We start from the raw sequence: 24,659 nt of genomic DNA on the forward strand, positions 1-24,659 counted from the left end.
ACTTATTTGCACTGTAGTGTCCAGGCTGAGGTTGATGGTGGGGTGGAAATTGTTGAAATCCAGGTGGAATTCTTCAAGGGCCTCCTTTCCGTGGGTCCACATGATGAAGATGTCATCAATGTAGCGCAAGTAGAGGAGGGGCTAGGGGACACAAGCTGAGGAAGCGTTGTTCTAAGTCAGCCATAAAAATGTTGGCATACTGTGGGGCCATGCGGCCATGCAGCCATACACCTGACTTGAAGGTGTAAGTTGTCTCCAAATCTGAAATGGTTGTGGGTGAGGACAATGTCACTAAGCTCAGCCCCCAGGTGTGCGGTGGCCTCATCGGGGATACTGTTCCTGACAGCTTGTAGTCCATCCTTGTGTAAAGAGCTTCTATATCCATGGTGTACATAAGTTATGTTTTGTTTTTTTAATACAGCTTCAAACCAGCTGCCTTCTGAAACAGAAGAGATACCTGAGTTCAAAAGTTCACTATTTTATTATCTTATTTCATTAGCATTTTCAATCCGTGAAACAGGAGGCCTGAGTCTGACCTCACACCTGTTCTCCAACAGTGCCACTCTTGTGGCGTCAGTGGATTCATGCCCAAGTTACAGCCATGTAAGTGCGAGCAGTATCAGGTCAAGCCTGATATATTTAGTTCCAAGTTTCAGTTTACTGCAAAAACACCACACACAAAAGAGATGCTTTTCACCCTTGGGCTGTAAGACTGGGAAGTCCCAGTGCAAGCGCAAATTGGGATGAATGAACTGAGAAATGAGCACATTGCAGTAACACATGGCTCAATTCATTAACCAAAGCAGGCTAGGGTGTTCTCGAGAATCAGCATTTAAGCAATTAATTTCTTGATTGAAAAAAACAAAACAAAAAACAAAAAACAAAAAAACACAACAACAAATACATCCCAGAAAACATGGGCTTATTAAAGTCATTTTAGTTCACTAGCCACAACATTTCTACCCCTCCAGCCCCAAACACTGACTCTTTGTTCATAATTTCCCCACAGCCAAAGGGCCAAAGTCGGCACCTATCGGAGACCATGTATTTTGTGCCTGTCTATCCCAGCCCTGAATTTGTCACAGTCCATGTATTTCCCGTTAAGCAAACAAAATTTCTTATCTATTAGCTGCCATGCAAAGCAGTTTATTTTACAAGGCCAGTCTCGTGCTTAAAGGCAGTTTCAGTACAAAACCCAGTGAAGAGTGGAAGGGGAAACCCAGCCTGTTACTAGATACCAACCACCCTTCTCTCCACCCCCACCTCCACCCCTCCACCCACACACACTTACCTACCTCCCAGGAACCCCTGCTGCTTAGTCAATCTGAAAGTACAGCATTCTAGTATAGCTGTAGACCAACCATCTATTTACCCGTACGTATGTGAAAACCAGGACCCACTTTTCAGAAGCGCTGAGCCCCCACAATTCCAGCTGAAGGCAACACAAGTTGTCTGTGCTCAGCATTGGCCCTGAGCATCTCAGAAGTTGGAAACCCCCAATTAAGACATATTGAAAAGGTTGGCCTAAGTCACTTTGATTGATCTCGGTCCATCAGCCCTCACAGAGAAGGCGCCGATCACAACAATCATTCATGTTGTTCTAGCCAGTCCTTCAGCCACCTGGTAGCCAGCCTGCCCGTGGCAGTTGGCCTAAGTAACTTGCTGAAATTCATGCAACAAGCCTGTGGAAGCCTACGGAAGTTATCCAAGTCTCCCAGCTCTCATCCACTGGATCATTACTTCTCTATATTGAGTATCCAGAAAGCCCTCTGTACATACAGCAAGAGCTATTTTATAGCCATCTCTTTAGAGATGCTTGGTGCAGGTTTATGGCAAAAGCAGTAGCTGTCTGTGGAGGCCAGTATTTGTATTATTGGCCCAAAACGTGGCTATGTCTAACTTTTCTCACGCTGGGTTTAACTTCATTTGTGTACGTCATGGAATCTCCTCCACCTCTATACATAGCTTCCTGTCTGGGATGGTGGTGCAAGAGAGAATCCCTAAACATAATGGCAGATGTTCTCCCATCCCCTCAATGACCCTATTCCCAGGACGCAGGGCTTTTCGTCTCAAAAACAGGTCTCCTAGTTCCTTCTGAATATTTATTTTGTTTCTTTTTTTTTTTTTTTTTTTTTTTTTTTTAAGATGGTGTGGGGTGGGGGGGGTCTAGATTTCAGGGGAAACCTCAATTCTTCACATGTCAGTTGAACATGACCTCTTTCAGATCAGACAGGAAACCGTCAGCCCCCACTGACAGTTGCAACGGCAGAGCAAGCTTCCACCCGTCATCCCATTTCCCCAGCGATAATTTAAGGCAGTGGTTTTCCTACGTCTCCTTTCTGAGGGCCTCCGAGAGTTACTCTCGTCCATCAATCGTCCTCCCCGGTTGGTTCTCAACGGGTTTCACTGGGGTTCTCATGCAGTGACCTACAGATATATCCTGAGTCTGCCACAAATATATTAGTAAAAAGCAGTCGTATCAGGGCAATAGCACACTGGAAGTAGCTCAGTCGGAAGAGAGGGATCTCACACACTACCTCCCGTTGTTTATCCTCAGGAAATCCTTTGGGCTCCGGTTCCTATCAGGCTGGCTAATGCAGCTGTAAGCCTTGCCCAGGAGAAAACACATGACCTCATCTGCCTCACCAGAAACTGACAAAGCCACCACACCGAAGAAAAGCAGCTGCCGAAGAAAAGACACTGCACCAAAGAGGAAAATAAATCCACTCGGAGGAAGCCTAAAGACTGTGTTAGCCTCAGTCTAAAGGCAATATAACCTAGTGGCTGCTTCCAATCTAGGCACTATTCCCACCCGCACCATGTGTAAATGCTTTGGACATGAAAATTACCACCACCACTAAGTGGCCTCAGTCCTATACAGTCCTAAGAACTCCTTTCACTGCAGCAAACGCAAGGGGATTTCTCGTCTTATGTGTGCCCCTGTAAGGAGAGCAAGAGTCAGGGAACCTCTCCGAAAAGAAATGGCCAAACCATCTACCACGACCCTGCTTACTTGATGAGATATACCAGAGGAATCAATCTCCATACACTCCCACAAGCTTTACTGAAGCTTATCTTTCTAGCAAGGGAATCTAGGCATTTCTTGGCCCGCAATTCATAAGACAAGTTTCTTGACACCAGCTTTCCCTTCTAGTAAGATCTGAAATTACTGGAACATTTAGTTGATAAATGGAAAGTTCCATTTCCATCAATTCAGTTTAGTTTAGTTTAGGGAAACAATCTTTTGGGAAGTACTGAAAATGAGGTAATTTTCAGATAATTCAGATGGGACAAACCTCTGGACACAGGGTCTAATTTCAACACATTCACCTAAATGAACATTGATAAGGTCACTTGAAAGGAGGGAGGAGAGGGGAAGGGAAAAAAACAAAACAATGAATCTAAGACGACAAATATGGTATGCTCAACAAAGCAAACTATGTCTAGAATAGCAATACTGAATTTTCAACTTGACTTTACCAAACTTGTTAAGAGTTTGCCTGCTACTGAGTGAAAGTTCTACAGTAAAATACTAGGCAATTAAAGTAACCCTCTGACATCAGTGGAATTGTGATGAAAAGTAAGATTTAGCCCAAGAGGTACAACTCTGAGATGTAACATCACTGCTTGGCCTAACAAGCAAGCAATAATGTGGCCTTGTCCTAACACTGCAGAGAGCCTTTATATAAGCAGGATAATCAAAAATATTTTTAGAATATTATTTATAAAATGGTTATTTTCTATATTATTTCTCAGCACTGAATTGTTTTTTCTTAAACCAAAACAGTATAATCAGTGCCCAGCCATACTTACTTTTGACTACCAAATTTTGTTACTTTTGGACAGCAAAACTAGAAGAGAACCCTGGCCTTGTTAGTATTAACCTGTCTAGTATTAAGTTCCCTAAAGATATGCTTTGTTGATTTTTATTTCTCGTGCCACAGTACAAGGAAATAATGTGAACTGCAAGAGTACATGTGGCCACAAAATTACCATCGTGCAGTTAGACACCTGGACGCAGTTACTGCAATAGCCAGGAAGCAAAGAGAGAGACCAGTAAACACGAAGTCCTTTAAAAAAGTTCTGTTCCCATAGTTGCCTCAGTTTCAGTGGGATGCAAATTAGTTACACAATTTGGGTCCAATTCTACAAGCCTGTGTGCATGCAAGTAGTCACCACTGTTACCAACAGGAAGGCTTGTGTAAGGATTACTCACACCAAATCAGCTTGCAGGACAAATTGTACTCTTGTTGAGCGCGCGCGCGCACACACACACACACACTCTCTCCCATTGACAAAAATAGGACTTTTGCCCAAAGAGGAGGCAAAGTTATTTACTAAAGCTACTAGCATTCTTAAAAATCCACAAGTGTAACAGATAGATTTGGAGAGTTTAACCTCTGGGCTGCAGTTTAATGTTTTCTTTATTCAGTAACAGAGAACTTCCTCATACAAGAATAGCCAGTATATTACACTGACAAACATGCATAATTCATTTTGTCCTCTTTAAGAAGTTAAGCCTTTCTAATTTAGTCTTCATGAACTGCATCGCTGTCATTGATTCACTATTTCCTATTCGGAAAGGTCAAACTAGTTTTAAAAGGTTAGCCACAGTACAACATTAACAGCTCTTAACAAGTTGCTTACGCACATTTTTTAAAGTGCCTGCCTATCAACATTTCCACTCAAAGTGCAGATCAAACTCTGAGGTGACATCAATACAGTGAATAAAAAAATTTGTAGAATAAAACCCCCCAAAAACACTCCCAGCTAAAATGCAAAACCAGTAACACTATAAGTGAGAGCTTTAGGTGTGTCCTTTGTTCTTTCCCCCACCCCCCATTATATCTGTATCTACTCTTTTCACTGTCCAAGCACTAAAATAAGAAGTGATTTGTTAAACAAAGGGTACGTCTATACTTACCTCTGGGTTCAGCGGTAAGCAATCGATCTTCTGGGATCGATTTATCGCGTCTTGTCTAGACGCGATAAATCGATCCCAGAAGTGCTCACCGTCGACACCGGTACTCCTGCTCCGCGAGAGGGGTACGCGGAGTCGACGGGGGAGCCTGCCTGCCGCGTGTGGACCCGTGGTAAGTACCTTGTAGTTCGAACTAAGATACTTCGACTTCAGCTACATTATTCACATAGCTGAAGTTGCGTTTCTTAGTTCGAACTGGGGGGTTAGTGTGGACCAGCCCAAAGTTCTGACTATAGGCCCAAATTATATGTTCTGTTACTCTGCAATCTGAAGCCACTAGGTTTGCAAAGCAGAAACAGGACGGAATCTCTCTAGTGATGATGCAGAAAGAACATACTTTGACTTTCAGGTCACACGCTGAGTTTCCTTAGCTAGCAGGTATAAAATACCACCTTTGTTTGCACAGAGCAAGCGTGACCAGGAGTAACAGGGACACACTGTGTAATTTTTGCAGTCACTTTTCAAATTAGAACTGCTCTTCAGATCATTTTCATAGTTGTAAGGCTTTTGCAGATTCAAGAAAATAAGGCAGCGAGCACCGTATTTAGATCCTCCTACAGACCACCTGATAGTTTTAGGCATACTCATGTGCTAACAGTGGATTTTGATTTTGTATATCATCTTTTATACCGATAGTATTTCAAAATGCTTTTAAAAAAAAACCAGAATGAATTGGCTTTGGGCAATTAGTGGTATCTCCCACAAATCTGAATACAAGATTAAAAATACATCACCAAATTCTGTTCATAATTACTCCTAGGCAGCCCCACTGGAATCAAACAGAATCAATCACACAGGTACAACAGCAGAATTTATCCGACTGTTGCCAAACTACTCAGGATCATTTTAAGGTAAGCCAAAATGTTTGTAAGACTATAAAGTTGCTATAATGGTAAGAAAGTATTTAATACAATATAGGAAAGATGTTTTGTAAAATATTTTGCTAATGTTATCTTTTCTTTCTGCAGGCCACCTTTAACAAAGCCAGAGCTCCCAATCCTTACTAAGCCAGTTTGTTAGAAGAGTTAGTCCCAGTGCGGTTTTAACACCTAGGTTTCCCACAGAGTTACATTACAATCTAATCCTTCCTAATGCATCTGGATTTCTTATATTGTACTGGGAATGGATCCAGAAACTACAAGCTGATCTGAATGCATTAACAAGGACTGGATGAGATCTTAGTGTTACTTCGTTAGAAAGAGATCTTACTGGGGCAAACAAATCCAGATTTCATCAGCAGTAATATCATAGCATTCAATATCAGTCTGTAAGAGAAAACTAAATTATGTAGGATTCCTATGTTTTATCGGATCCAGTGCCAGATACAAGTAGAGAAAGCACACTAAAGCACTTTTAAATTTGAAATAAATAAACAAAACATACAAACTAGTTTTCAAAGAATTCAAAAGTCCCAATCCTGCAATTGGATCTGCATGTGCAGAAGGTTATAACAAACAGAAGCGGATAAGTTCATAAAGCAAGGCCTGGGCTCCCTTGGTATTTGCACATTCAAATACCAACTTCATGCAAAAATTACAGCAATTTCAAACACCAATGAAGGCATTACATGGTGTATTCACCTTATTTTATGAAGATCTAGCTCCAAACAGCCATACCTGGCCATACCAGGAAACCACCATACATTTATTATACTGCCCCGGTGATCTCTTCTAAAGCTTTATCTACACTGGCAACTGAACAACAAAACTTTTGTTGTGCAGAGGTGTTAAAAAACACCCCCCCGAAAGACAAACGTTTTGTCCATGAAAAGCGCCGGGATGAACAGTGCTTTGTCAGCAGGAGCGCTCTCCTGCCGACAAAGCAAATGCCGCTCGCTGGAGGTGGACATTTTTTGTCAGCAGGAGAGCTCTCTCCTGCCGACAAACAGCAACTACACTGCGCACCGGTTAGCAGCACAACCTGGGGTCCGCAAACAGGTTTCAGAAGGTCTGCCAAACAGGGCCAGTATTAGACTCGCTGGGGCCCAAGGAAAAAGCCATAGCCCCGCCACGCCATGCGGGGCCGAAGCCCGGGGCCCCGAGCCCTGATACCTGGGGCTGAAGCTGAAGCCTGAGCCACTTAACTTTCCGGGCCCCCCGTGACATGGGGGCCCAGGCAATGGCCCTGGCTTTTATCTGCAGAAAACCAGTTGTTGTGCCACAAGTCAGCCATGGAGTTTTTATAACAAGTTGGGGGTGAGGGGAGGAAGGGGCTCAGGAAGAAAAGGACTGAAAACCCCTACTGTAGATTGACCCTCAAGAAACCTGAGGGAGGGGAGGAGAAATAGAGAGACTCCAGCAAACTAGCTCTTCAGTTTTATTAGTTTTCAAGACTCCTCCCAAGTCTTAGTGATAAACATGAAGATGATGCAAAATTGCTACTGTAGCTCAGAACCTCTAATGCCCTTCCTAACAATGTCAAAGGGTATAAACGTTACATCCTCCTGGTCAGTACTTATTCATCACTGTCTAATCGATGGCTTAAAAACATTCAGTGCTGGGCAAACTTGACTGAGCATGAGAAACAGGAGCCCCATATTTTTGCAGGCACACTATATACACCTGGCTGCAACGATTGCTCCATCACATACTTCTCACCGTGTTCTTAAACCAGACATGTAGCAGTGGAGGAAGTGAGTGCCATGGAGACAAGTGTACATGTATGGGTATACACACACACACACACACACACACACACATCCCTTGGCAGATGGATTGTCATTAACCTCTTCACTAAAGGAGCAGCTTCCTTCCTATTGAAATCCTTCGCTCACTTGCCTAAAAGGAGCTGCAGGATTAAGCAGCCTTGGAGGCCCGGTCCCTGCACTACACTGAAAACCCTGACCCCATCCCCATGGCAGAGTCATGCTCCCATTGGTTCCCTGGGCAGGTCCCCAGTGTGCCGGTTGCTGAAACTAGCACCAAATAACGCTGAAATGGTCCTTACATGATCTGTCAACTCCGCACAGCAGGATATTTGGGAAGAGAAGAGAGGCAAGAATATTGCAGCGAACAGCCACTTCTCAGGCCCATCCTCTCCTCATCCAACCTAGCCATGCTTTGGCCCCTTGGAGGGCTTCCACAGTCTCCAGGACAGTGAGGGAGGAGGAGAAGAATCATGCTGGGGAACTGCCACCTCTCTACGCACTTACCATGCGCCTAGTACAGGGGTTTTATCAGAACCCCTTTCCTTTCTTGTTCCTCTCCACGCCCTCCCAGCAGAGGGGGGCAGAAGGCCCTGAGGAATTTTATGTTTCTTTCACCCAACTAAGCCACTAGCAAAACCTGCCAGGCAAGAAACCGTTCCCTTTTCCCCCCCGCCCCAAACCTTGGAAAGTAAAACACATACTTTTCAGATGATCCACAATGAAAAACAGGTTTTGATTTAAATAAATAATCAGGCTACGGAACAACACGCTGTTTCACAATGTTAAAAGAAAAGGGGTCTTCCACGAGCGTAGGTTTTCCCCATGCTTGGGGGCATATATTTAAAATTTGGTAGAAAGACCATCTTTATCCCAAGAATGTGCCTTTTGCAGTCCTAGAAGGATCCACTGAAATTTAGCCAACTTATAATCTTCTCTCTTTTTTGGAGGGGTGGGAGAGGAAGTGTAGCTTGCAACTTCTTAGAATTTAGCAGCTGAAATCTCCACATGCCTTGGATCACGTGCCCTCACCTCGGAGCTCCTCAAGCCGATCAGACTGCACATGCACAATCCCCACAGGGCGACCGAGCATGCTCCAGCACACACCTACAGGTGTTCAAAAGGACCTTCCCTGTAACACTCCCAGCCAGGGTGGGGCCATGCACATGAATTGAGAGCTGAGGTCCTGTCTCTCCAGTACTCTCAATGACCTCTCTGCTGGCGCCCAGGCAGCGTGGAGGAGTAAGCCACCCAACTGAAATACAGAGCGAGCAAGAGCCGGACTGGGGGGATGGAAAGGAGTGGACAGACAACGTGATGAGTGGTTGAGCAAGAAGACTGGGGCGAAGATGAGAAACCTGAGGAGCGGTGACTGGGACTGGGTAGGCAAGGAGAATGGGACTGTGAGGAGGAGCCAGGGATGAGAAACAGGGACAGGAATGAGTTTGTGGGGACAGAAGGGGGGTCAGGCTTGGGGGGAAGTGAGAAGACGAGTCTGTGCCCACTAGAACACACAAACCTCCAAAGCCTAGGATGGAACCCAAGATTCCCACGTCTCACCATTCCTTTGCTGTCAGCAAATACCTCTGAAACCCACTAGCAAAACACATCACGTCCCATTTTAGTGCTGGTCCACACAGAAGAGGACAATCAACTACAGCTATCAGTTACTCCATTAGCTCAAGTGGCAGAGGTCTAGGTGGTGGATCTAAAGGTTACAACCCTGCTGATGTCCTATGCGGGTGTCAATATGATGTCACATGACAGAATTTCAAGCTGAAAAAAGAGCTTAGTTAAAAAAAATCCCTAGGGAGTTACGCAAAAGACTACATTAAAAGAACGTTATTAAGGTTGCAAAGTCAAGCACTCAAAAATTAGGATATGCCAGAATTAAGGTTGCCTGTGCAACCTTAATTCAGACCTCTTGTACATATGCACTATGGTACAATCTTGAATTACGTGATCACATAATATTTTTTCCACAGAACCCTACCTCATTTAATGCACGTGACAGACCTGCTCTCAAAATGAATTAGGAATGTATAGTAAAAGAGACTGTTTTCTATAGGATCCCTACCTCATTTGCTGCAGAAGTTGGAAGACGTGTAATAAACGAGGCAGGGGAATGGAGGAAGTAGCTGAACGCTACTCTGGAGAATCTGATTCTATCCCTGCCTCTGACCCCGAGTTCCTAGGTGATGCTAGACAGGTACGTCACTAAAACCAAATGTTGCACAGGTTGTTGCTGTCACAGCATATTCCTCATTTTCTGGCTGCCCAACTTAGGGTACCCAGACAGCAAATGTGAAAAATCAGGACACGGGATGGGGGTTAATAGGAGTCTATATAAGAAAAAGACCCCCAAATCGAGACTGTCCCTATAAAAATCAGGACATCTGGTCACCCTACCCCAACTTGAGACCCTTAAGTGCGGAGAGCTCACAGCTGCCACTCAACTCAAGGGGAGCTCTGCTTTGAATATCTAACGTGTTATGTAAAACTAAGGACTGTGAAAAATCAAGTCCTAGTCATGTCAGGTTAGGCATCTGAAATTAGTAAAATTTTTCCCTTAATCTCTGTGACTTGCCCCGCCCCCCTGTAAAATGAGGCTAATCGCATCCCCTCACCTCACCGGGGTGTCGTGAAAATAAATCCACGAATGTGGTGATGAGCATCACAGAAAAGCCCATTGGAAATTACTAATTCTGCCTTCAGAGCAGGGTTAGAACACTGTGCAGCAGATAAGTCCTAGGGCCACACGCTGAACAATGAGAAAGCCACATCTTGACCAGTTTTCCATTTACAGGAGCACCGTCCATCCTGTGCACTAAACGAGGCTGTCAGTAAAATACCATGTGATCATGTAATTAAAGACAGTCTCAGAAAGCAGATGCACAAGTGGACTGAATTAAAGCAGACGGCCTTACAGCTGACATTTCCCAACCTTCTAGTGCTTGACTTTGCAACCTTAATAATGTTCTTGTACCGTAGTGTTGTGTGTAGTATTGCATATAAATTAAAACCAAGAACCTACATTCATGCAAGTTTGCGGATAAAAGTCCTGAAATGCAAAGGGTTAATGCAAAAGGTTAATGGTACGGCAGATTGTGTGGCCCAAATTCTGCCACATCTACATTCTTGATCTCACTGTGTCACCTCCAATTTGGCCCAGTATATATTCAAGTTTGTGTTTAACGGCCCAGGGCAGTGTTTCCCAACCTGGGAATGCCAGACAAGTCCCCGAGGGGGTAAGGCAGGAGGGGGTAAGGCACAGAGAAAAGGGTGGTGCGGGTGGGGAAAGCTGCTTGATTGTAGCTCTACCCCACCCAACCGAAATATGCTTCAGAGTTATCTGCTTGACTCCAGCCTTGCAGCCGCTCCTAATGCAGTTGGCTGTGTGGGAGCAGTTCATGTGCACATGGAGGCTTGGGCCAGTGGGCTACCGAACTAAAAACTACTACTAACCTCATCACCTTCCACTCTAAGTGCCGAGCACTTTTCTTTGAGCTCGTCTGCTATAACATATAGAGAGAGTGTGTGTGTGTGTGTGTGTGTGTGTGTGTGTGTGTGTGTGTGTGTGTGTGTGTGTGTGTGCGCGCGTCTTTATAGTATATAATATCCAAACCAGGACACACTTCACTTCCTGGGCAGGGGATAAATGTTAATCATGTTGCTTAACATGCTACTGAAAAGCACTCAGTGAGAACTGCGGTATGAGAAACGACACCGAACTTTTTCCCTCCAGTGGTACTAACTCAGCCACAAGAACACGTATTCTCCCAGCCTCACGGGACACAAATCAAACAGCAGCGACTGGGGAGCAGGGTACACATAGAAACCAGAGGATAAGAAAGGGAAGGAAACAGGACGCAGAAAAGAAAAACAATGAACACGGAGAAAATGCATAAAGGGCGGGATAGTAACTATACCAAGCATGGCATAGTATGGGGGAAGTTGTGGGGGAAAGGATGAGATTGGAACCTACAGAAGGGGGGGCCACACACACACACGAACCAATGGCTATAGCCAAATACAACATTCCCTACTCCAGCAAGAGAACCACCAAAGTCAATGGGCAGTTTGCTTGCATAAGGACTACAGAATCTGGCCCAGTGCAGAGTTATGCAAATCCACACCAGCAGAGGGAATAATTAACTTAAAACCCTGTAGTGTTTACTGCACATACATAAAAGCAAATATTATAAAGCTAAATTTAAAAAAAAAGTGACACTCCTCTGCTGCAGGTCTGCCACATGCAAAGTCTGAAGTTGTCATGTTCAGCGGTTGCAGAACTTTGATCTGAACTTGGGTTAGGTTTTGAGTTGAGCATTAGGAGAGCGTGAAGACAAGGCATGAGACTAAGGGGCTTGTCTACACTTAAGGAGCTGCAGCTGAACATGCTGCCTATGCCAATGGGAGAGCTTTTCCCCGTTGGGGTACGTACTCCACCTCCCGCAGACGCCATTGACGGGAGTGTCTACACCAGGAGTTTGGTTAGTATAACTGCATCACCCCTGAGCAAGGTAGTTATGCTGATCATAAATTTGCAGTGTTAGACCAGGGCTTAGTTGAGATAAACCCTTGACTATAGCTTAAGAACCTCTGAAAATCAAAGACAAACAGACCATAAATGAGGACATCCCTGCCTATTCAATCGCATGTGTTTATGTTAAGATACTCTGACTTGGAACGTTTACACTTTTAATCTGAAGTGAAGATTTGCTTTGCCTCCCACCTCAAACTGCCTAAAGCGGCATTCCCAAAAAGCAATAAAGCAGTGCTTGCCCTGCCCTGCTTTGCCATAATTACATTCCCAGGGTGCTCTGACGGGGCCTCGACCTTCAGCAGCCCAAAAAGTCATAATGCATACCCTGGAGTGCCCCGCTGCCTTTATTTTTAAAAGGATTCCTGATTTTCCCTCTCTCCACCTTCACTTACTCCTTAGTGCAGACAAAGCGAAGCCAGCCTCGCTGTGAATCATACATCAGACAGAGTTCCAGGAAAATTCCCATCTGTTACGTGCACAAAGAAAGCAGAAGGGAATGAGAGGGGAGGAGGTGAAGAAATTGGAAGAAGAAAGAAAGAAACGACAGGGTATCAGAAGGCAATAAAAAGAGACAGCCAAAGGTGAGCAAGACACGCAACATATCAGAGAACCACCAGTGCATCACTCCTGGACATTCATTATTATAGCATCCAGAAAAAAAAACAACACATCTATTAGAACATAATCTATTGCCGAGCGCAGACAATGAGACAGCATATGGGCTTTTAACCTGAAGGACAGCAGAAAACTTAACTGAACTATGCTTCTGCCTTAGCTCAAAATAGCCCAAGTCAGCTGACCTTCAGGGCATGCTTCAAGGCCCATTTACTGAGGCTTTTAAGAAGGGGCTGAGAGGAGCAGGTTTGGGGGGGAAGGAAAGTTTTGTTGGTAGCTGTTGGGCTTGCTGCTGCTTTAGATCGAGTGGCACAAATATTACTCAAACAACAAAGGAATCTAAACTGTAGAAAAGAGGCACATCTGGACATAAAAGCATGGGCTAAGAAGGAAATCTGTGGGCTCTTTGAAGACATTAGTGCTAAACACTAATTTCTTTCCTATGTTTTTGAAAGTAAATCACAGAGACTGTTCTTCCCACCAACCCACATCACAAAAGACACACTGATGTTGATGGAGTTACATTACAGTATCACTGGTTTTAAGATGGTCAAACTCTGAGCTCAGTTCCCTGCATGTAAGCCTCGCAACTACTAACAAAAACAACAAGGAGTCCTTGTGGCATCTTAGAGACTAACAAATTTATTTGGGCATAAGCTTTCGTGGGCTAGAACCCACTTCATCAGACGTACCTCAGCCCATGCATCTGATGAAGCATGATATAGCCCACGAAAGCTTATGCCCAAATAAATTTGTCAGTCACTAAAGTGCCACAAGGACTCCTCATGGTTTTTGCTAACACAGACTAACCTGGCTACCCCTCTGAAACTACTAACAAAACTCCTAGAAGGCAATCTAACTAAACCAATCAATTTGGTATTATACAATGAAATAGCTTCATAGCACAAACACAACAAAGTGTAACATGCCCAAGAAGTCCAGGGTAGTAAACTCAAGGTAGTGAAATTTAAGACAAAACAAACCATGGTTGTAAATTACTGTCCACTTATTTTTTAATTCAAGCACCATTCTGACAAATCAGCCGGTAGCCGATTTAAAACGTGTATGCCAACTTCTGTACTTTTAGATCTTTCACATTCTTAAGGATAGTAAGAAAAACTTCAGGAGCCAGATTCCAGCTTCATTTGCAGGATGTAAAGTCAAAAATAACACTGAAGCCAAAGGAATTTGCCCACATTCACACCTGTGACAGATGTGTTAGATCAGACAGTGACCTAAGTATATGTTTTGTTGGTCGCAGGATAGGTGAGTGAGGAAATATCTTTTACTGGAAAACACACTGCTGTTGCTGTAGGATTTCGGAGGGGACATGGTTAACAGAGCCTAACCACTGTGCAGCATTAGTTCATTTTAAGTCATCTGATTTGGACAATGGGTCAATCCTGCTTATTTTAGTCATTCAATTTACCTAACTGATTTCAAGAATATGGTGAACAAGTTTTGCCCATAAAAGGAGAATGGTCCAAGTTCATTCATACAAGTGGTGTAAATCTATTTATTTCAAAGGACACTTGTTCTTTTTTTAGACCTACTATTTTTTTTTAAACCACTAACACCTAAAATTACTATCGTTTAGAAACAAAAAATATTTCTCTAATTCTTCCATTTGACAGCACTTTCTTATTTTCACTGTATAGACAGCCACCTTCTCACTTTGTTTCTGTGGCTTTTCTCATAGCAACACAAGTTTTAAGAAAAATATGATTGCAAGACCACAAAACATTCCTAGGGAGACTCCAGTGTAGTATTGGAAGCTGCTTTTAAATGCACTTTTTAAAACTGATTATATTTCAAGCTGTCTGTATCCCTTAAAGTAGATTAACAATTGTGTGCATCTGATTCCTCCGTGTACTGGGCCCAATTCTGATCTTACTAACAAAGGTAATGTCATTGATTTCAGCAAAATCACTTTAAATTTACACTTATGAAATTAAGATCAGTATCCTGAAATGTTCTACTTATATGTAGACAGAGTAGTGGAACAGCTCCAAAATAAACTACGTATTCTGACTGTACCCTCTCCCACTACTGGTAGTTAATTTCCTAACATTCTTAACTTTACATAAGAATACATCTACAGCAGGGGTTCTCAGACTTTTGTACTGGTGACCTCTTTCATACAGCAAGCCTCTGAGTGCGACTCTCCTTAAATGTAGATAAAAAAGTGTTTTTAACGTATAACACCATTATAAATGCTGGAGGCAAAGCAGGGTTTGGGATGGAGGCTGACAGCTCGCGCCCCCCCCCCCCACGTAATAACCTCACGACCCCCAGTTTGAGAACGCCTGACCTACAGGAAAAAAACTGAGCCAAGTTCAATTATCTCAATGGTCAATAATCTCAATGTTGCTAAGGGAAGAAACACTTATTATATATATAAGCTGTGAGATGCATGTGAAAATGGGGTTTTAATATTCATTGACATTTATGAGCCTCTGGCAGAAACCATCTAGTTGAGAAGCGACAGCATCTGTCAGAGTAGCTTTAACCTCATGTCAGACAATCTTCCTCCCATTTGAATAGTGGTACTGAATTTTTCCGCAGTGCTGCTGCCATGACATGCAAGTCTCTCGAAAGACCAACGTTTCCAGAACCCACAGGATGGGGCAGCGGAAGAGGCGTCTCTCTGAAGATCTCTTTGCAGAGATCCCCACATGTTGCTCCCTCCAGGAATAGGCTATAGGAACTGCCTCCAAATCTAGTAGACTTCCTGGGATCCCTGAGGCACTAGGCACACCTAGACAGAAGCCCTGCACCTCCACACCAGCTCTGGAAACCTTCCTCACTCCTTAATAGGGACTCCATCTGGCTGCAGTTGCAGCCAGAACCTCAAGAGAACAATGCAGCCCAAGGCTTTTATTTTCCAATGTCTCTCTCTTATGGCCATGCTGCCTTCCTGAGCCTGCACAGACAGTTCAAGTGCCTCTGCTGCTGCTGCTCATTGCTTAGCCAAGCAGAGTAAACTAGCAAGACTCCAGCCAGTTGCACTGCTGCTATTCGGAACCCTGGGAACCAAGAGAATCAGTTTCATGCCACTTGGCAAAACTGAAAGCAGTAGCAGAAGCAAATACAGGAATTACTCATCGTAGCGGATAACTCAAAAGGAAAGAAGGCTGGGAGACAGAATGGCAAACCACCACCACCTCCCTACCCCAGCTAGCAAAGCAACAGCCAAGAAGCTAGTCTCCACTCTCAACCCCTTCCCTGTGGGGAAGACTGGGAGAGAAGAGAGAAAGCACCTTCATCCTTCCAGCACCTGGGGGCAGTGGGAGAGCTTTAAAATTTGTCTCACACCTTCTAGCCAGAAACTGATTCAGCACATGGAGAAGGTCCCCACAATCAGTGTCCAGGGACATCTTCCTGGCAGAAACTCCAGCCTCCAGACCCTTCCCAACACCTGGTGCCTCACCACTGCACTGCCCCTGGTGGAGCCTCTCCTACCTTTATCTTTCACACCTGCCTCTAGCTAGTAGAGTTTAGCTTCCAGCTGGTAGGTACCCGGCACGTTTCTGAGCCCCAAGCTAAGCAGATCAGAGAAAATTCCATTCCAGGATTTTCAATCATTCTTTTCCCCCCTTGTGTTTTAGAGGAAGCTTCCAGTCATTTCAGGCTCGAGGTTGCAGTGCAGCCTGAGGCATCCACCAGTGCTGCGGCTAACACTGCCTAAATCCAAGCACTAAAAACAAGACCATGCTAAGATCGTCTTATAAAAATTTAACACGTTGCACTCATGAAAAATTCACTCTGTCGGAGAGATGACAGTCCGTCCTTACGGATGGTGAATCTCAGTATCCCTGGAAGATATCACACAGAGTGTATTATAAAGGTGGTGTGGCGGGGGCATACAAGGGGGGGGGAAGGAGGAGGTTGTTGTTTTTTTTAAACCTTTAATGTTGTCAATAAACTAGACATTCTGATTTTTTTATTTGGGTCACAGAGGAGCGAAAGAATGCTTAATAGTGCAGTACAATATTTATTTGGTATAAACTACAAACAAGACAAATGTGTAAAAGTCAGCCTCCAGTGACAATGCAGGAATAGATCTCGGGAGCCCCGAGAGTCTTAGCATTATTGCAATAGACTGTGTCCATTTATTTAGGAGTGTAATTTCTAGCACAGGGCACAGCTAACAGAACCCACTGGGATTACATCGGGATTTATATTTTTATACACGTGTATTGTAAACTGAAGAACTTCTGGAGGCCAAATTAAACCTCTCAGCTATAGGTTATTTGGTTAGTAGTATAAAATTGTTCCAAAATTGTTGCTATTGGATCACTGGACTTAATTAGTTTGAGAGAGAGTTATGGGCTATATTTGAGGCACTGGTTTGACTAAAGTGTGCCCATAACACAGCCGCTCTGAAAAACAACAATGGCTAGTCTGCCTGACCACAACTCCAACACTCATACAGAAACTGTCGAGTCTGCCAGGTCTTGAAAGAAGCCTTTTCACTCCAGAACTGTAGTCTCAAGCAACCACCGAAAAAGAAAAAAAATAAGTCATCATACCTGGCCTGAATATTCCATAAGGGCTAACGAATTACATAAAAAGCCCCCTGAGTTGAATTCAGCTGCGGCAGATGGGATACTTCTTCCAGCAGACGTTTTCTTGGTATGGCCAAACAAAAAAAAGCGTTGAGCCAGCAGAGAAGTATTCCTAGATTTGGCACAAGACTGAGTTAAATTCAAGTCAAAGTCTGGGAGACATATTTCAGTGCATTTCAACTAGAGCCGACAGCTCTGTCTCCGCAGTTTTGAAACGTCAAAGGTGACCACTAACCGTATTTTCTATTGCGCAATGAAGTTAACCCAATGTCTCAGGCATAAATTTAAAAACAGACCACAAAAATGTGCAGACTAGCCATTATTGTTTTCAGAGCTGCTGCGTTATGGCCACACTTCAGTCAAAACCTTTGTCAAACCAATGCCTCAAATATAGCCCTCAACTCTCTCTCAAACGTAATTAAGTCCAGTGATACAATAGCAACAATTTTGGAACAATTTTATACTACTAACCAAGTAACCTATAGCTGAGAGGTATAATTTGGCCTCCAGAAGTTCTTCAGTTGTCCTACAATACACGGGTATAAGAATATAAACCCCGATGTAATCCCAATCGGTTCTGTTAGCTCTGCCCTGTGCTAGAAATTACACTCCCAAATAAATGGACACAGTCTACTGAAATAATGCTAAGACTCTGGGCGCCACCCAATTACTGCTGCACAGGAAAAATGAGCAATTACAAAATTCAGCCCAAGCAATGAGGTTACAATGAAAATCTCAAAGCAGTTTCAATGGTACTGTGAAGGTCTTTAACATACTACACCTCTACCCCGATATAACGCAACCCAATATAACATGAATTCGGATATAACGTGGTAAAGCAGCGCTCCAGGAGGGCAGGGCTTTGCGCTCCAGTGGGTCAAAGCAAGTTTGATATAACGTGGTTTCACCTATAACGCGTTAAGATTTTTTGGCTCCCGAGGACAGCGTTATATCGGGGTAGAGGTGTATTTGGAGACAAGACATACTTACCAGACCTATTGGTTAGCACCTTTACAACCTGCTTTAAATTAAGCTGTATATCCATGCTCTTGAGATTAATCAGTAGCTAACTGCTCTTACAGATGAGACGGGGTCTGTCAAAACTTAGTAGTGACAATTGTTCAGATTCAGACACCAAGTCTGGACACAGATTAGGAACATATAAATTTAAGAACACTAGTGTGCTCTGACCATAATTAGGCTTGAAAAGATTAGATTTTTGTCAGTAAAGGTAAATTTCACCGTTCACATACAAACCAACAAAAAAATATTTTCATTGATAACTGAAATTGACAGATAGGAACATTAAGAAAAATGCTACTTGAGAAATTATTAGAGTTTGATTTAAGGATATTTACTTTATATATTTTGATATGCGATGTTGACAATTTGAGTTTTAACTGTTATAAGGCTTTGACTTTTTGAATATCAACGTTTACTGTCAATACATTACTGTCTGACACCCATGCTTAATTTCCCGCCACCGTAAAAATATACATTGATAAAAACTTAAACATTGGAAAAAAAGCTTAAAATCCATGTGACCCAACTGTGAAAATTTAAACCAATGTTAATTATAAAAAAAAATAAAAATTGAATTTTGCCAACCCTATCCGTAATTAAAGACATGCAAAAAATAAACCCCTCAAAAAAATAGAAATGTTTTTTGTTGTTTTAAGTCAAATGAAGTCAGCTTATTTTTGTTGTTTATAGGCACTAATGTTTACAATGCAAACACTGCAGCCTTGGACATCTGAAGAAGAATTAGAAGGCGAAACTCATTGACTTAGTTTCATTGGCAAAGCAGAATGAAGTCCCAAGCGTAAAACACCAGTCAGTCTTAAGACCCAATGTATTAGGAATGCACAAGGATTTTTTTTTAAATATACACGCTTTTAATATGACAAAGTCGGAAAGACTTATTTTAAAACCTTTTTTCCTATGAAGTAATGAAGACTTGTTATAAAGTACAAAAATGCACAGTTCGGGTCCTGCTAACAACTTTAACTGTAATCTCATCCAACAACCCTGTAATCTCATCCATCCTGAAACTACAAATTAACACCCCTTTAAAATTTGGGTGAATCTGAGCCCTTTAAATAAGGTACTGTATGTTTAATGTCCCTACCCACCTGCAGAGGCAGCTTTACAGAATCTTTCCGAGTATGTGCAGACAGTTTTGACCGAAGGAACCATTCACCACTGCTCTTTCTGCACCTTGTGTATTAATTTATAGTGGTGTACAGGAAATGCAAAATATTACTGTTTTGATTTGGTAGCATTTCACACCCTCTTTACACCAATGTAAATGGCTAGACAAGGTGCAGGGCAATGGTGACTCAGGCCCAGAGAGGGCAGCTGGGTAGTAGGTCAGAGAACTTCTAGAGCCTCTCTTCTGGTAATTGTCCACATTTTGTGACTGTATCTATTAAACAAAACAGCTTTTTCTACAACTGCCTCACTCCGTTTCTTCTCTTAAGCAGAGGTCCATTGACCACTGAAAAATGACCAAGGGAACCACCCTACTGCAAATAAAGAACACCCGATCTGCATTTGCAACATGAAACAACCTCTCAACCCCATGTTGAAAATGCACACCTACCTTATCTCCCACCCACTGCACACAGGCCCCTGACCAAGAAACGGCTGCTGGTACAATGACAGTGAAAAACCCACCCACTAACGTGTCATCTGTCATCCTCAATACTCAGTCCAGAAACATCCCTCTTCCCCATCAACTCCTTTACTATAAACACGGCAGCACAATCTAGATCAAACCTCTCATATATGCAGGGGTTCTAATACTCCACAATGTCGCCCCAATGCACTTAAAAAAAAATAAGAGACTATGATACATGCTCACCTTGCTTCTGAAAGTACAAGCACGCCACACAACATACCATTGAGCACATCATGTTATCATACCAGATACCCATGTAAACAAGGAAATCATAAATTCCAACAGGAGGTGGATATACTGGCTCAGAGTTCAGATTCCCCACAGAACCTTTTCCACACACTGACATTTTAACACCCCCGCTCCCTCTCCCCCCGCATCCCACTGTAACATTAACTTAGTATTTCTTGGCTTTCAAATGTTTCATTTTGTAACTACACATTTCTAATATTTTTTTCTGTATAAGTCTTTAAACCATACCGCCTCTTTAACAAAGTTCAATTCGTATTATCTGTTATTCTAGGACAGTGGTTCTCAAAATGGGGTTCGCAAACCCCTGGGGGTTCGCAGACGTTACTGGGGGTTCGCCAGAAAAATTTCACTAATGGCGGCCAGAGCACCCCGGGCATTGGAGGCAGCAGGTGGGACCCAGTTGCAGTGCAGACACCCCAAGCCCCAGGGAGAGCGGGATAGGGCAGCTGGGCAGTTTGGGCTGGCAGCCTGAGCCCTGCCCCCATCAGCGGGGGAGCCAGCAGCCCAAACCCCATTGCTCCGCATGGGGCTGGCAGCCCAGGGAGAGCGGGGCCAGGCAGTTTGGGCTGGCAGCCCAAGCCCTGCCCTCATTAGCGAGGGAGCCGGCAGCCCGAACCCCAGTGCTCCAATCAACTTTTGGCTGAGTTTAAGAAACAAGTACCCCCTTCTGACAGAAAAAGCTGCTGCAATTTTGTTACCATTTTCAACAACATACGTATGCGAGAAAGCGTTTTCCTCGTATGCAAATCTGAAAACCAAATTCAGAAACAGACTTGATGCTGAACCAGACCTGAGACTTTATCTTTCTCCAGTGGTTCCGGATGGACTTCCAAGAGCTATGCAGAGCAAAGCAAGCGCATCCATCACACTGAGGAAATTTAAACTTAAATCCCTGGAAATATTCATTTTTAGGAGGGGGTTCACGAGATTTCACAATTTAGTGAAAGGGGTTGTTTGCGGGCTGTTAAAGTTTGGGAACCACTGTTCTAGGACAATCTAATGCTGAAACCATGAAATAGCGATGCAGGACTTCTAGCCAGATGTAAATGGCTTTTACTGGGTTCCAAAACAAGAAAACAATGGAAATTCTGTCAAAGATCAGCAAAGATTCACAATATTCAAGAAGATATATCATCTAAGTATAGCTTCAAGATGTTTTTATAACAAGTAAACTGTAAAAAAAACCCACCTTAGACCCTGAACAGATCTTTACATCAGGTATTGTAAATGGTTAGATAATCAGAAATTTTCTTCCATAAAGATTTAAATAGTGTCCAATTCAGGTCCTTTTCACATCACTGGAAGAATCACAATCCAACTGCCCACAACTTCAGAGTGTAATTAATAACGGATTTGTACTCTGCAGAAAGGAACAGCTGTTGCAAAAAAAACTACCTGGTCGAACAGCTTGCAAAGGCTAATTTGCTCCAATGTTACTCTGTATTCTAGCAAACTGGCTCCAAACTTGCTCACTTTTGAGCTCAGCACTGCTTTTACATTTCATGTAAATGTAACCCCCATTCCTTTTCTGTGCAAGCACAAGGGTATGCTAGAGGTTCTACTGCGAGCTTCTGAAACCTCAGCTTTTCCCCCCATGCACACCACTGCCTGGTGTTAGGAGCAATGTCCCCCTGCGGCATCCTTGTCCACATTCCTAGATCGCTACCAGAGAGACACACAGTATAACATATGCTAAGGGTCACCTCCAAGAGGCAAGTCCCTGTTTTACATGACCATGTAAATTATCTCCAAGGTTCCTGGCACAATTTTCTTTGATCTTTAAATTCCTCCACTACCAGGCAACCGATTTTTGCTGGTTTGTTGGGAGGTTGCTTAAGACAGGTTTCCCATTCCGGACACCTTCGGGTCCTTTGCCTGCCCTGTAAAGGGGATGTACAGCATGTGCATACATCATGCAGTTGGCATCTGAAGAAGTGAGGTTCTTACCCACGAAAGCTTATGCTCCCAATACTTCTGTTAGTCTCAAAGGTACCACAGGACCCTCTGTTGCTTTTTTACAGATTCAGACTAACACGGCTACCCCTCTGATACATCATGCAGTTAGTTGCCTTGGTTCCTATTCCCATTAGCCCCGTGATACCTGCAGGCATAGCCTCAAAGAGATGCAGAAAAGTCCCCTTATTAAGCCTTTGTATTCAGTATCAGTGACCACTGGAGGTGACCATGTGCTTCTGGCAGGGGGAACAAAAGAAAGCGATGGCACAGACAATCAAAAGACAGATGATTATTTCTGCAGGGTCAGGAGGAATTATTCACCTGCCAATCCCCCATCTAGCCTGGTAGGTTACAATCAGCATTTAGGAGGAGGGGAAAGCAGCCTGGTTTTTGTTGTTTTTTCCATCCTGCACCGTGCCTGCAGGTTGGTGCATCTGGAGGGGCTATCAGCTCCCGGGCTGAGTCCATGCACTGTCCCTTGGCGGGACCGCATTTGGGGGGGGCCGCAGGAGGAGACCTGTGATCAGCCCCTAATCTGGGGCAATGCCCAGTGCCTTCATTTCATTCTCCTGGAGAGGGGGGGCTGGCGAAGGGGGCTGCGTGATAGGTACCTTCCCATCACTGCACTGGGCCCGGGGATTGGGGGACAGGCGCCCCAGAACCGGTCCTGCCCCCGCTGCGCCTCTGAACAGCGAGCACCAGCCAGAGAACATGGGGGAAGGGGAGAGTTGTACTTACAAAGCGATTAATGCTCCAGCGAAACATTGCGAGGCGGCGGCTGAGGCTCAGGGATTCCGGCAGCCGGATGGTCCAAGCCCCTGCAGGGAACCACTGCGGCAGGCGGAGCAGCGCCAGGGCCGGCCACAAGCTTCCCACTTCCCACCCCCCGCCCCACCACGGTCACCGGCGCGCAGCTCCCAGCCGCATCGCCGCCCCGCGCTGGGGGCTCTCCTTCGCCTCCCGGGGCGCCGCCGCTAGGCTCTCCCCGGGCGCTGCAGCCGGGAGCCGGGCACCATAGCCAGGCTCCCCACCCACGGGCTCGGCTCCAGGGCGCTGAGACGGCCCCCGGGACTGAGCGGCGTCTCCCTCCCGCCAGCAGCGGCGGCGGCACCGGATACCACCCCGGGGCCCTGCTGCCTGAGCTGGGGAGGGGCCCGTGCGCTAGGGCGCAGCGCCCCCACCTCTCCAAGGCTCAGAGCGCACAGCGCGCAAGCGGCTTCCCGCACTGAAAGCGCCTCCGAGCCCCCCTCGCTTCGCCCCTGCGCCCAGCCAGCCAGCCACCCCTCCCCGCTTACTTCCACTTTCTTTTGCTGAGTAAAACGCACCTCCCCTAGAGCTTATGTCTCGGGGGCGGGACCTTCCCCTTCCCCACCCTCCCGAGAGCAGCCTGGGATGTGTAGTATTCACCGCCAGCCTGAGAGCAGCGGCGGCTCCGCCCACGGCTCACAAACATGGGCAACAGATCAGCCCTGGGAGGAGGTTGAAATACCGGTTCTAAACGTGCTCTCCAGCAGAGCTGATACCGCTGGAGAAAACGTAGCTAGGGTGACCAGATGTCCCGATTTTATAGGGGCAGTCACGATTTTAGGGTCTTTTTCTTATAGAGGCTCCTGTTACCTCCCCACCCCCTGTCCCGATTTTTCACATTTGCTGTCTGGTCAGCCTAAACGTAGCAGCTGCTGCAGGGCAGGGGCAGACACCAGATCGCCTGAGTTTTAGATTATTTGAAAAATAAATACAAATAAACCAACATCATCTGTTTTTTCTATTGTAACCCTCTGTGCTAGCAACCTCAGGCTGGTCAGCATGGACACGTGGTACCTGTATGGGTTTCTTTGCATGTCTCTAGGGCCACCTCCGGCTTGCTTTTCTCACACAAGAAATGCTTCTGAAGGGCCTACACACATGGGTAAAAATGATTCATGCAAATGAGCACTGCTGGACAGAGGTGCCAAGCCCTTGTATCGACTCTTTGACGTTAAGAGGCACAGCACTATCCAGTACAAAGTGGAAAAGATTAAGGGAAATAGCAGAATACTTACTACCAGAAGTAAACTGTTCTGTGTTCTTTCTATACTTAAGCACAGTAGAACCTCAGCTTCAGACTTACAAACTGACTGGTCAACCACACACCTCATTTGGAACCAGAAGTACACAAGCAGGCAACAGCAGAGACACACACACACACACACAAAAAGCAAATACAGTACAGTGCTGTTTTAAAGGTAAACTAATTTTAAAAAGGGAAAGCAGCATGTTTCTTCTTCACAGTAAAGTTTCAAAGCTGTATTCATTCAATGTTCACTTGTAAACTTTTGAAAGAACCACCACAATGTTTTGTCCAGTGTTACAACCAACCTCCGTTCCTGAGGTGTTTGTAACGCTGAGGTTCTAATGTGCTATCAGTATGGCCTAGTAGT

At 44.5% G+C, this 24,659-nt stretch overlaps 1 protein-coding gene across 1 annotated transcript in view; it reads right to left on the reverse strand.

Annotated features, from left to right (window-relative positions):
* ATP11C (ATPase phospholipid transporting 11C) overlaps positions 1-23,505 on the reverse strand; it is a 117,158-nt gene extending 93,653 nt beyond the window's left edge. The window contains exon 1 of the mRNA XM_034782526.1: positions 22,978-23,505. Coding sequence (XP_034638417.1) covers positions 22,978-23,004 — 27 coding nt within the window. The 5' untranslated portion in view covers positions 23,005-23,505. The remainder of the gene's footprint in view (positions 1-22,977) is intronic.
* Between the last annotated feature and the right edge of the window lie 1,154 nt (positions 23,506-24,659).

The sequence above is a fragment of the Trachemys scripta genome, chromosome 9 (assembly GCF_013100865.1).
Source record: "Trachemys scripta elegans isolate TJP31775 chromosome 9, CAS_Tse_1.0, whole genome shotgun sequence".
NCBI lineage: Eukaryota > Metazoa > Chordata > Testudines > Emydidae > Trachemys > Trachemys scripta.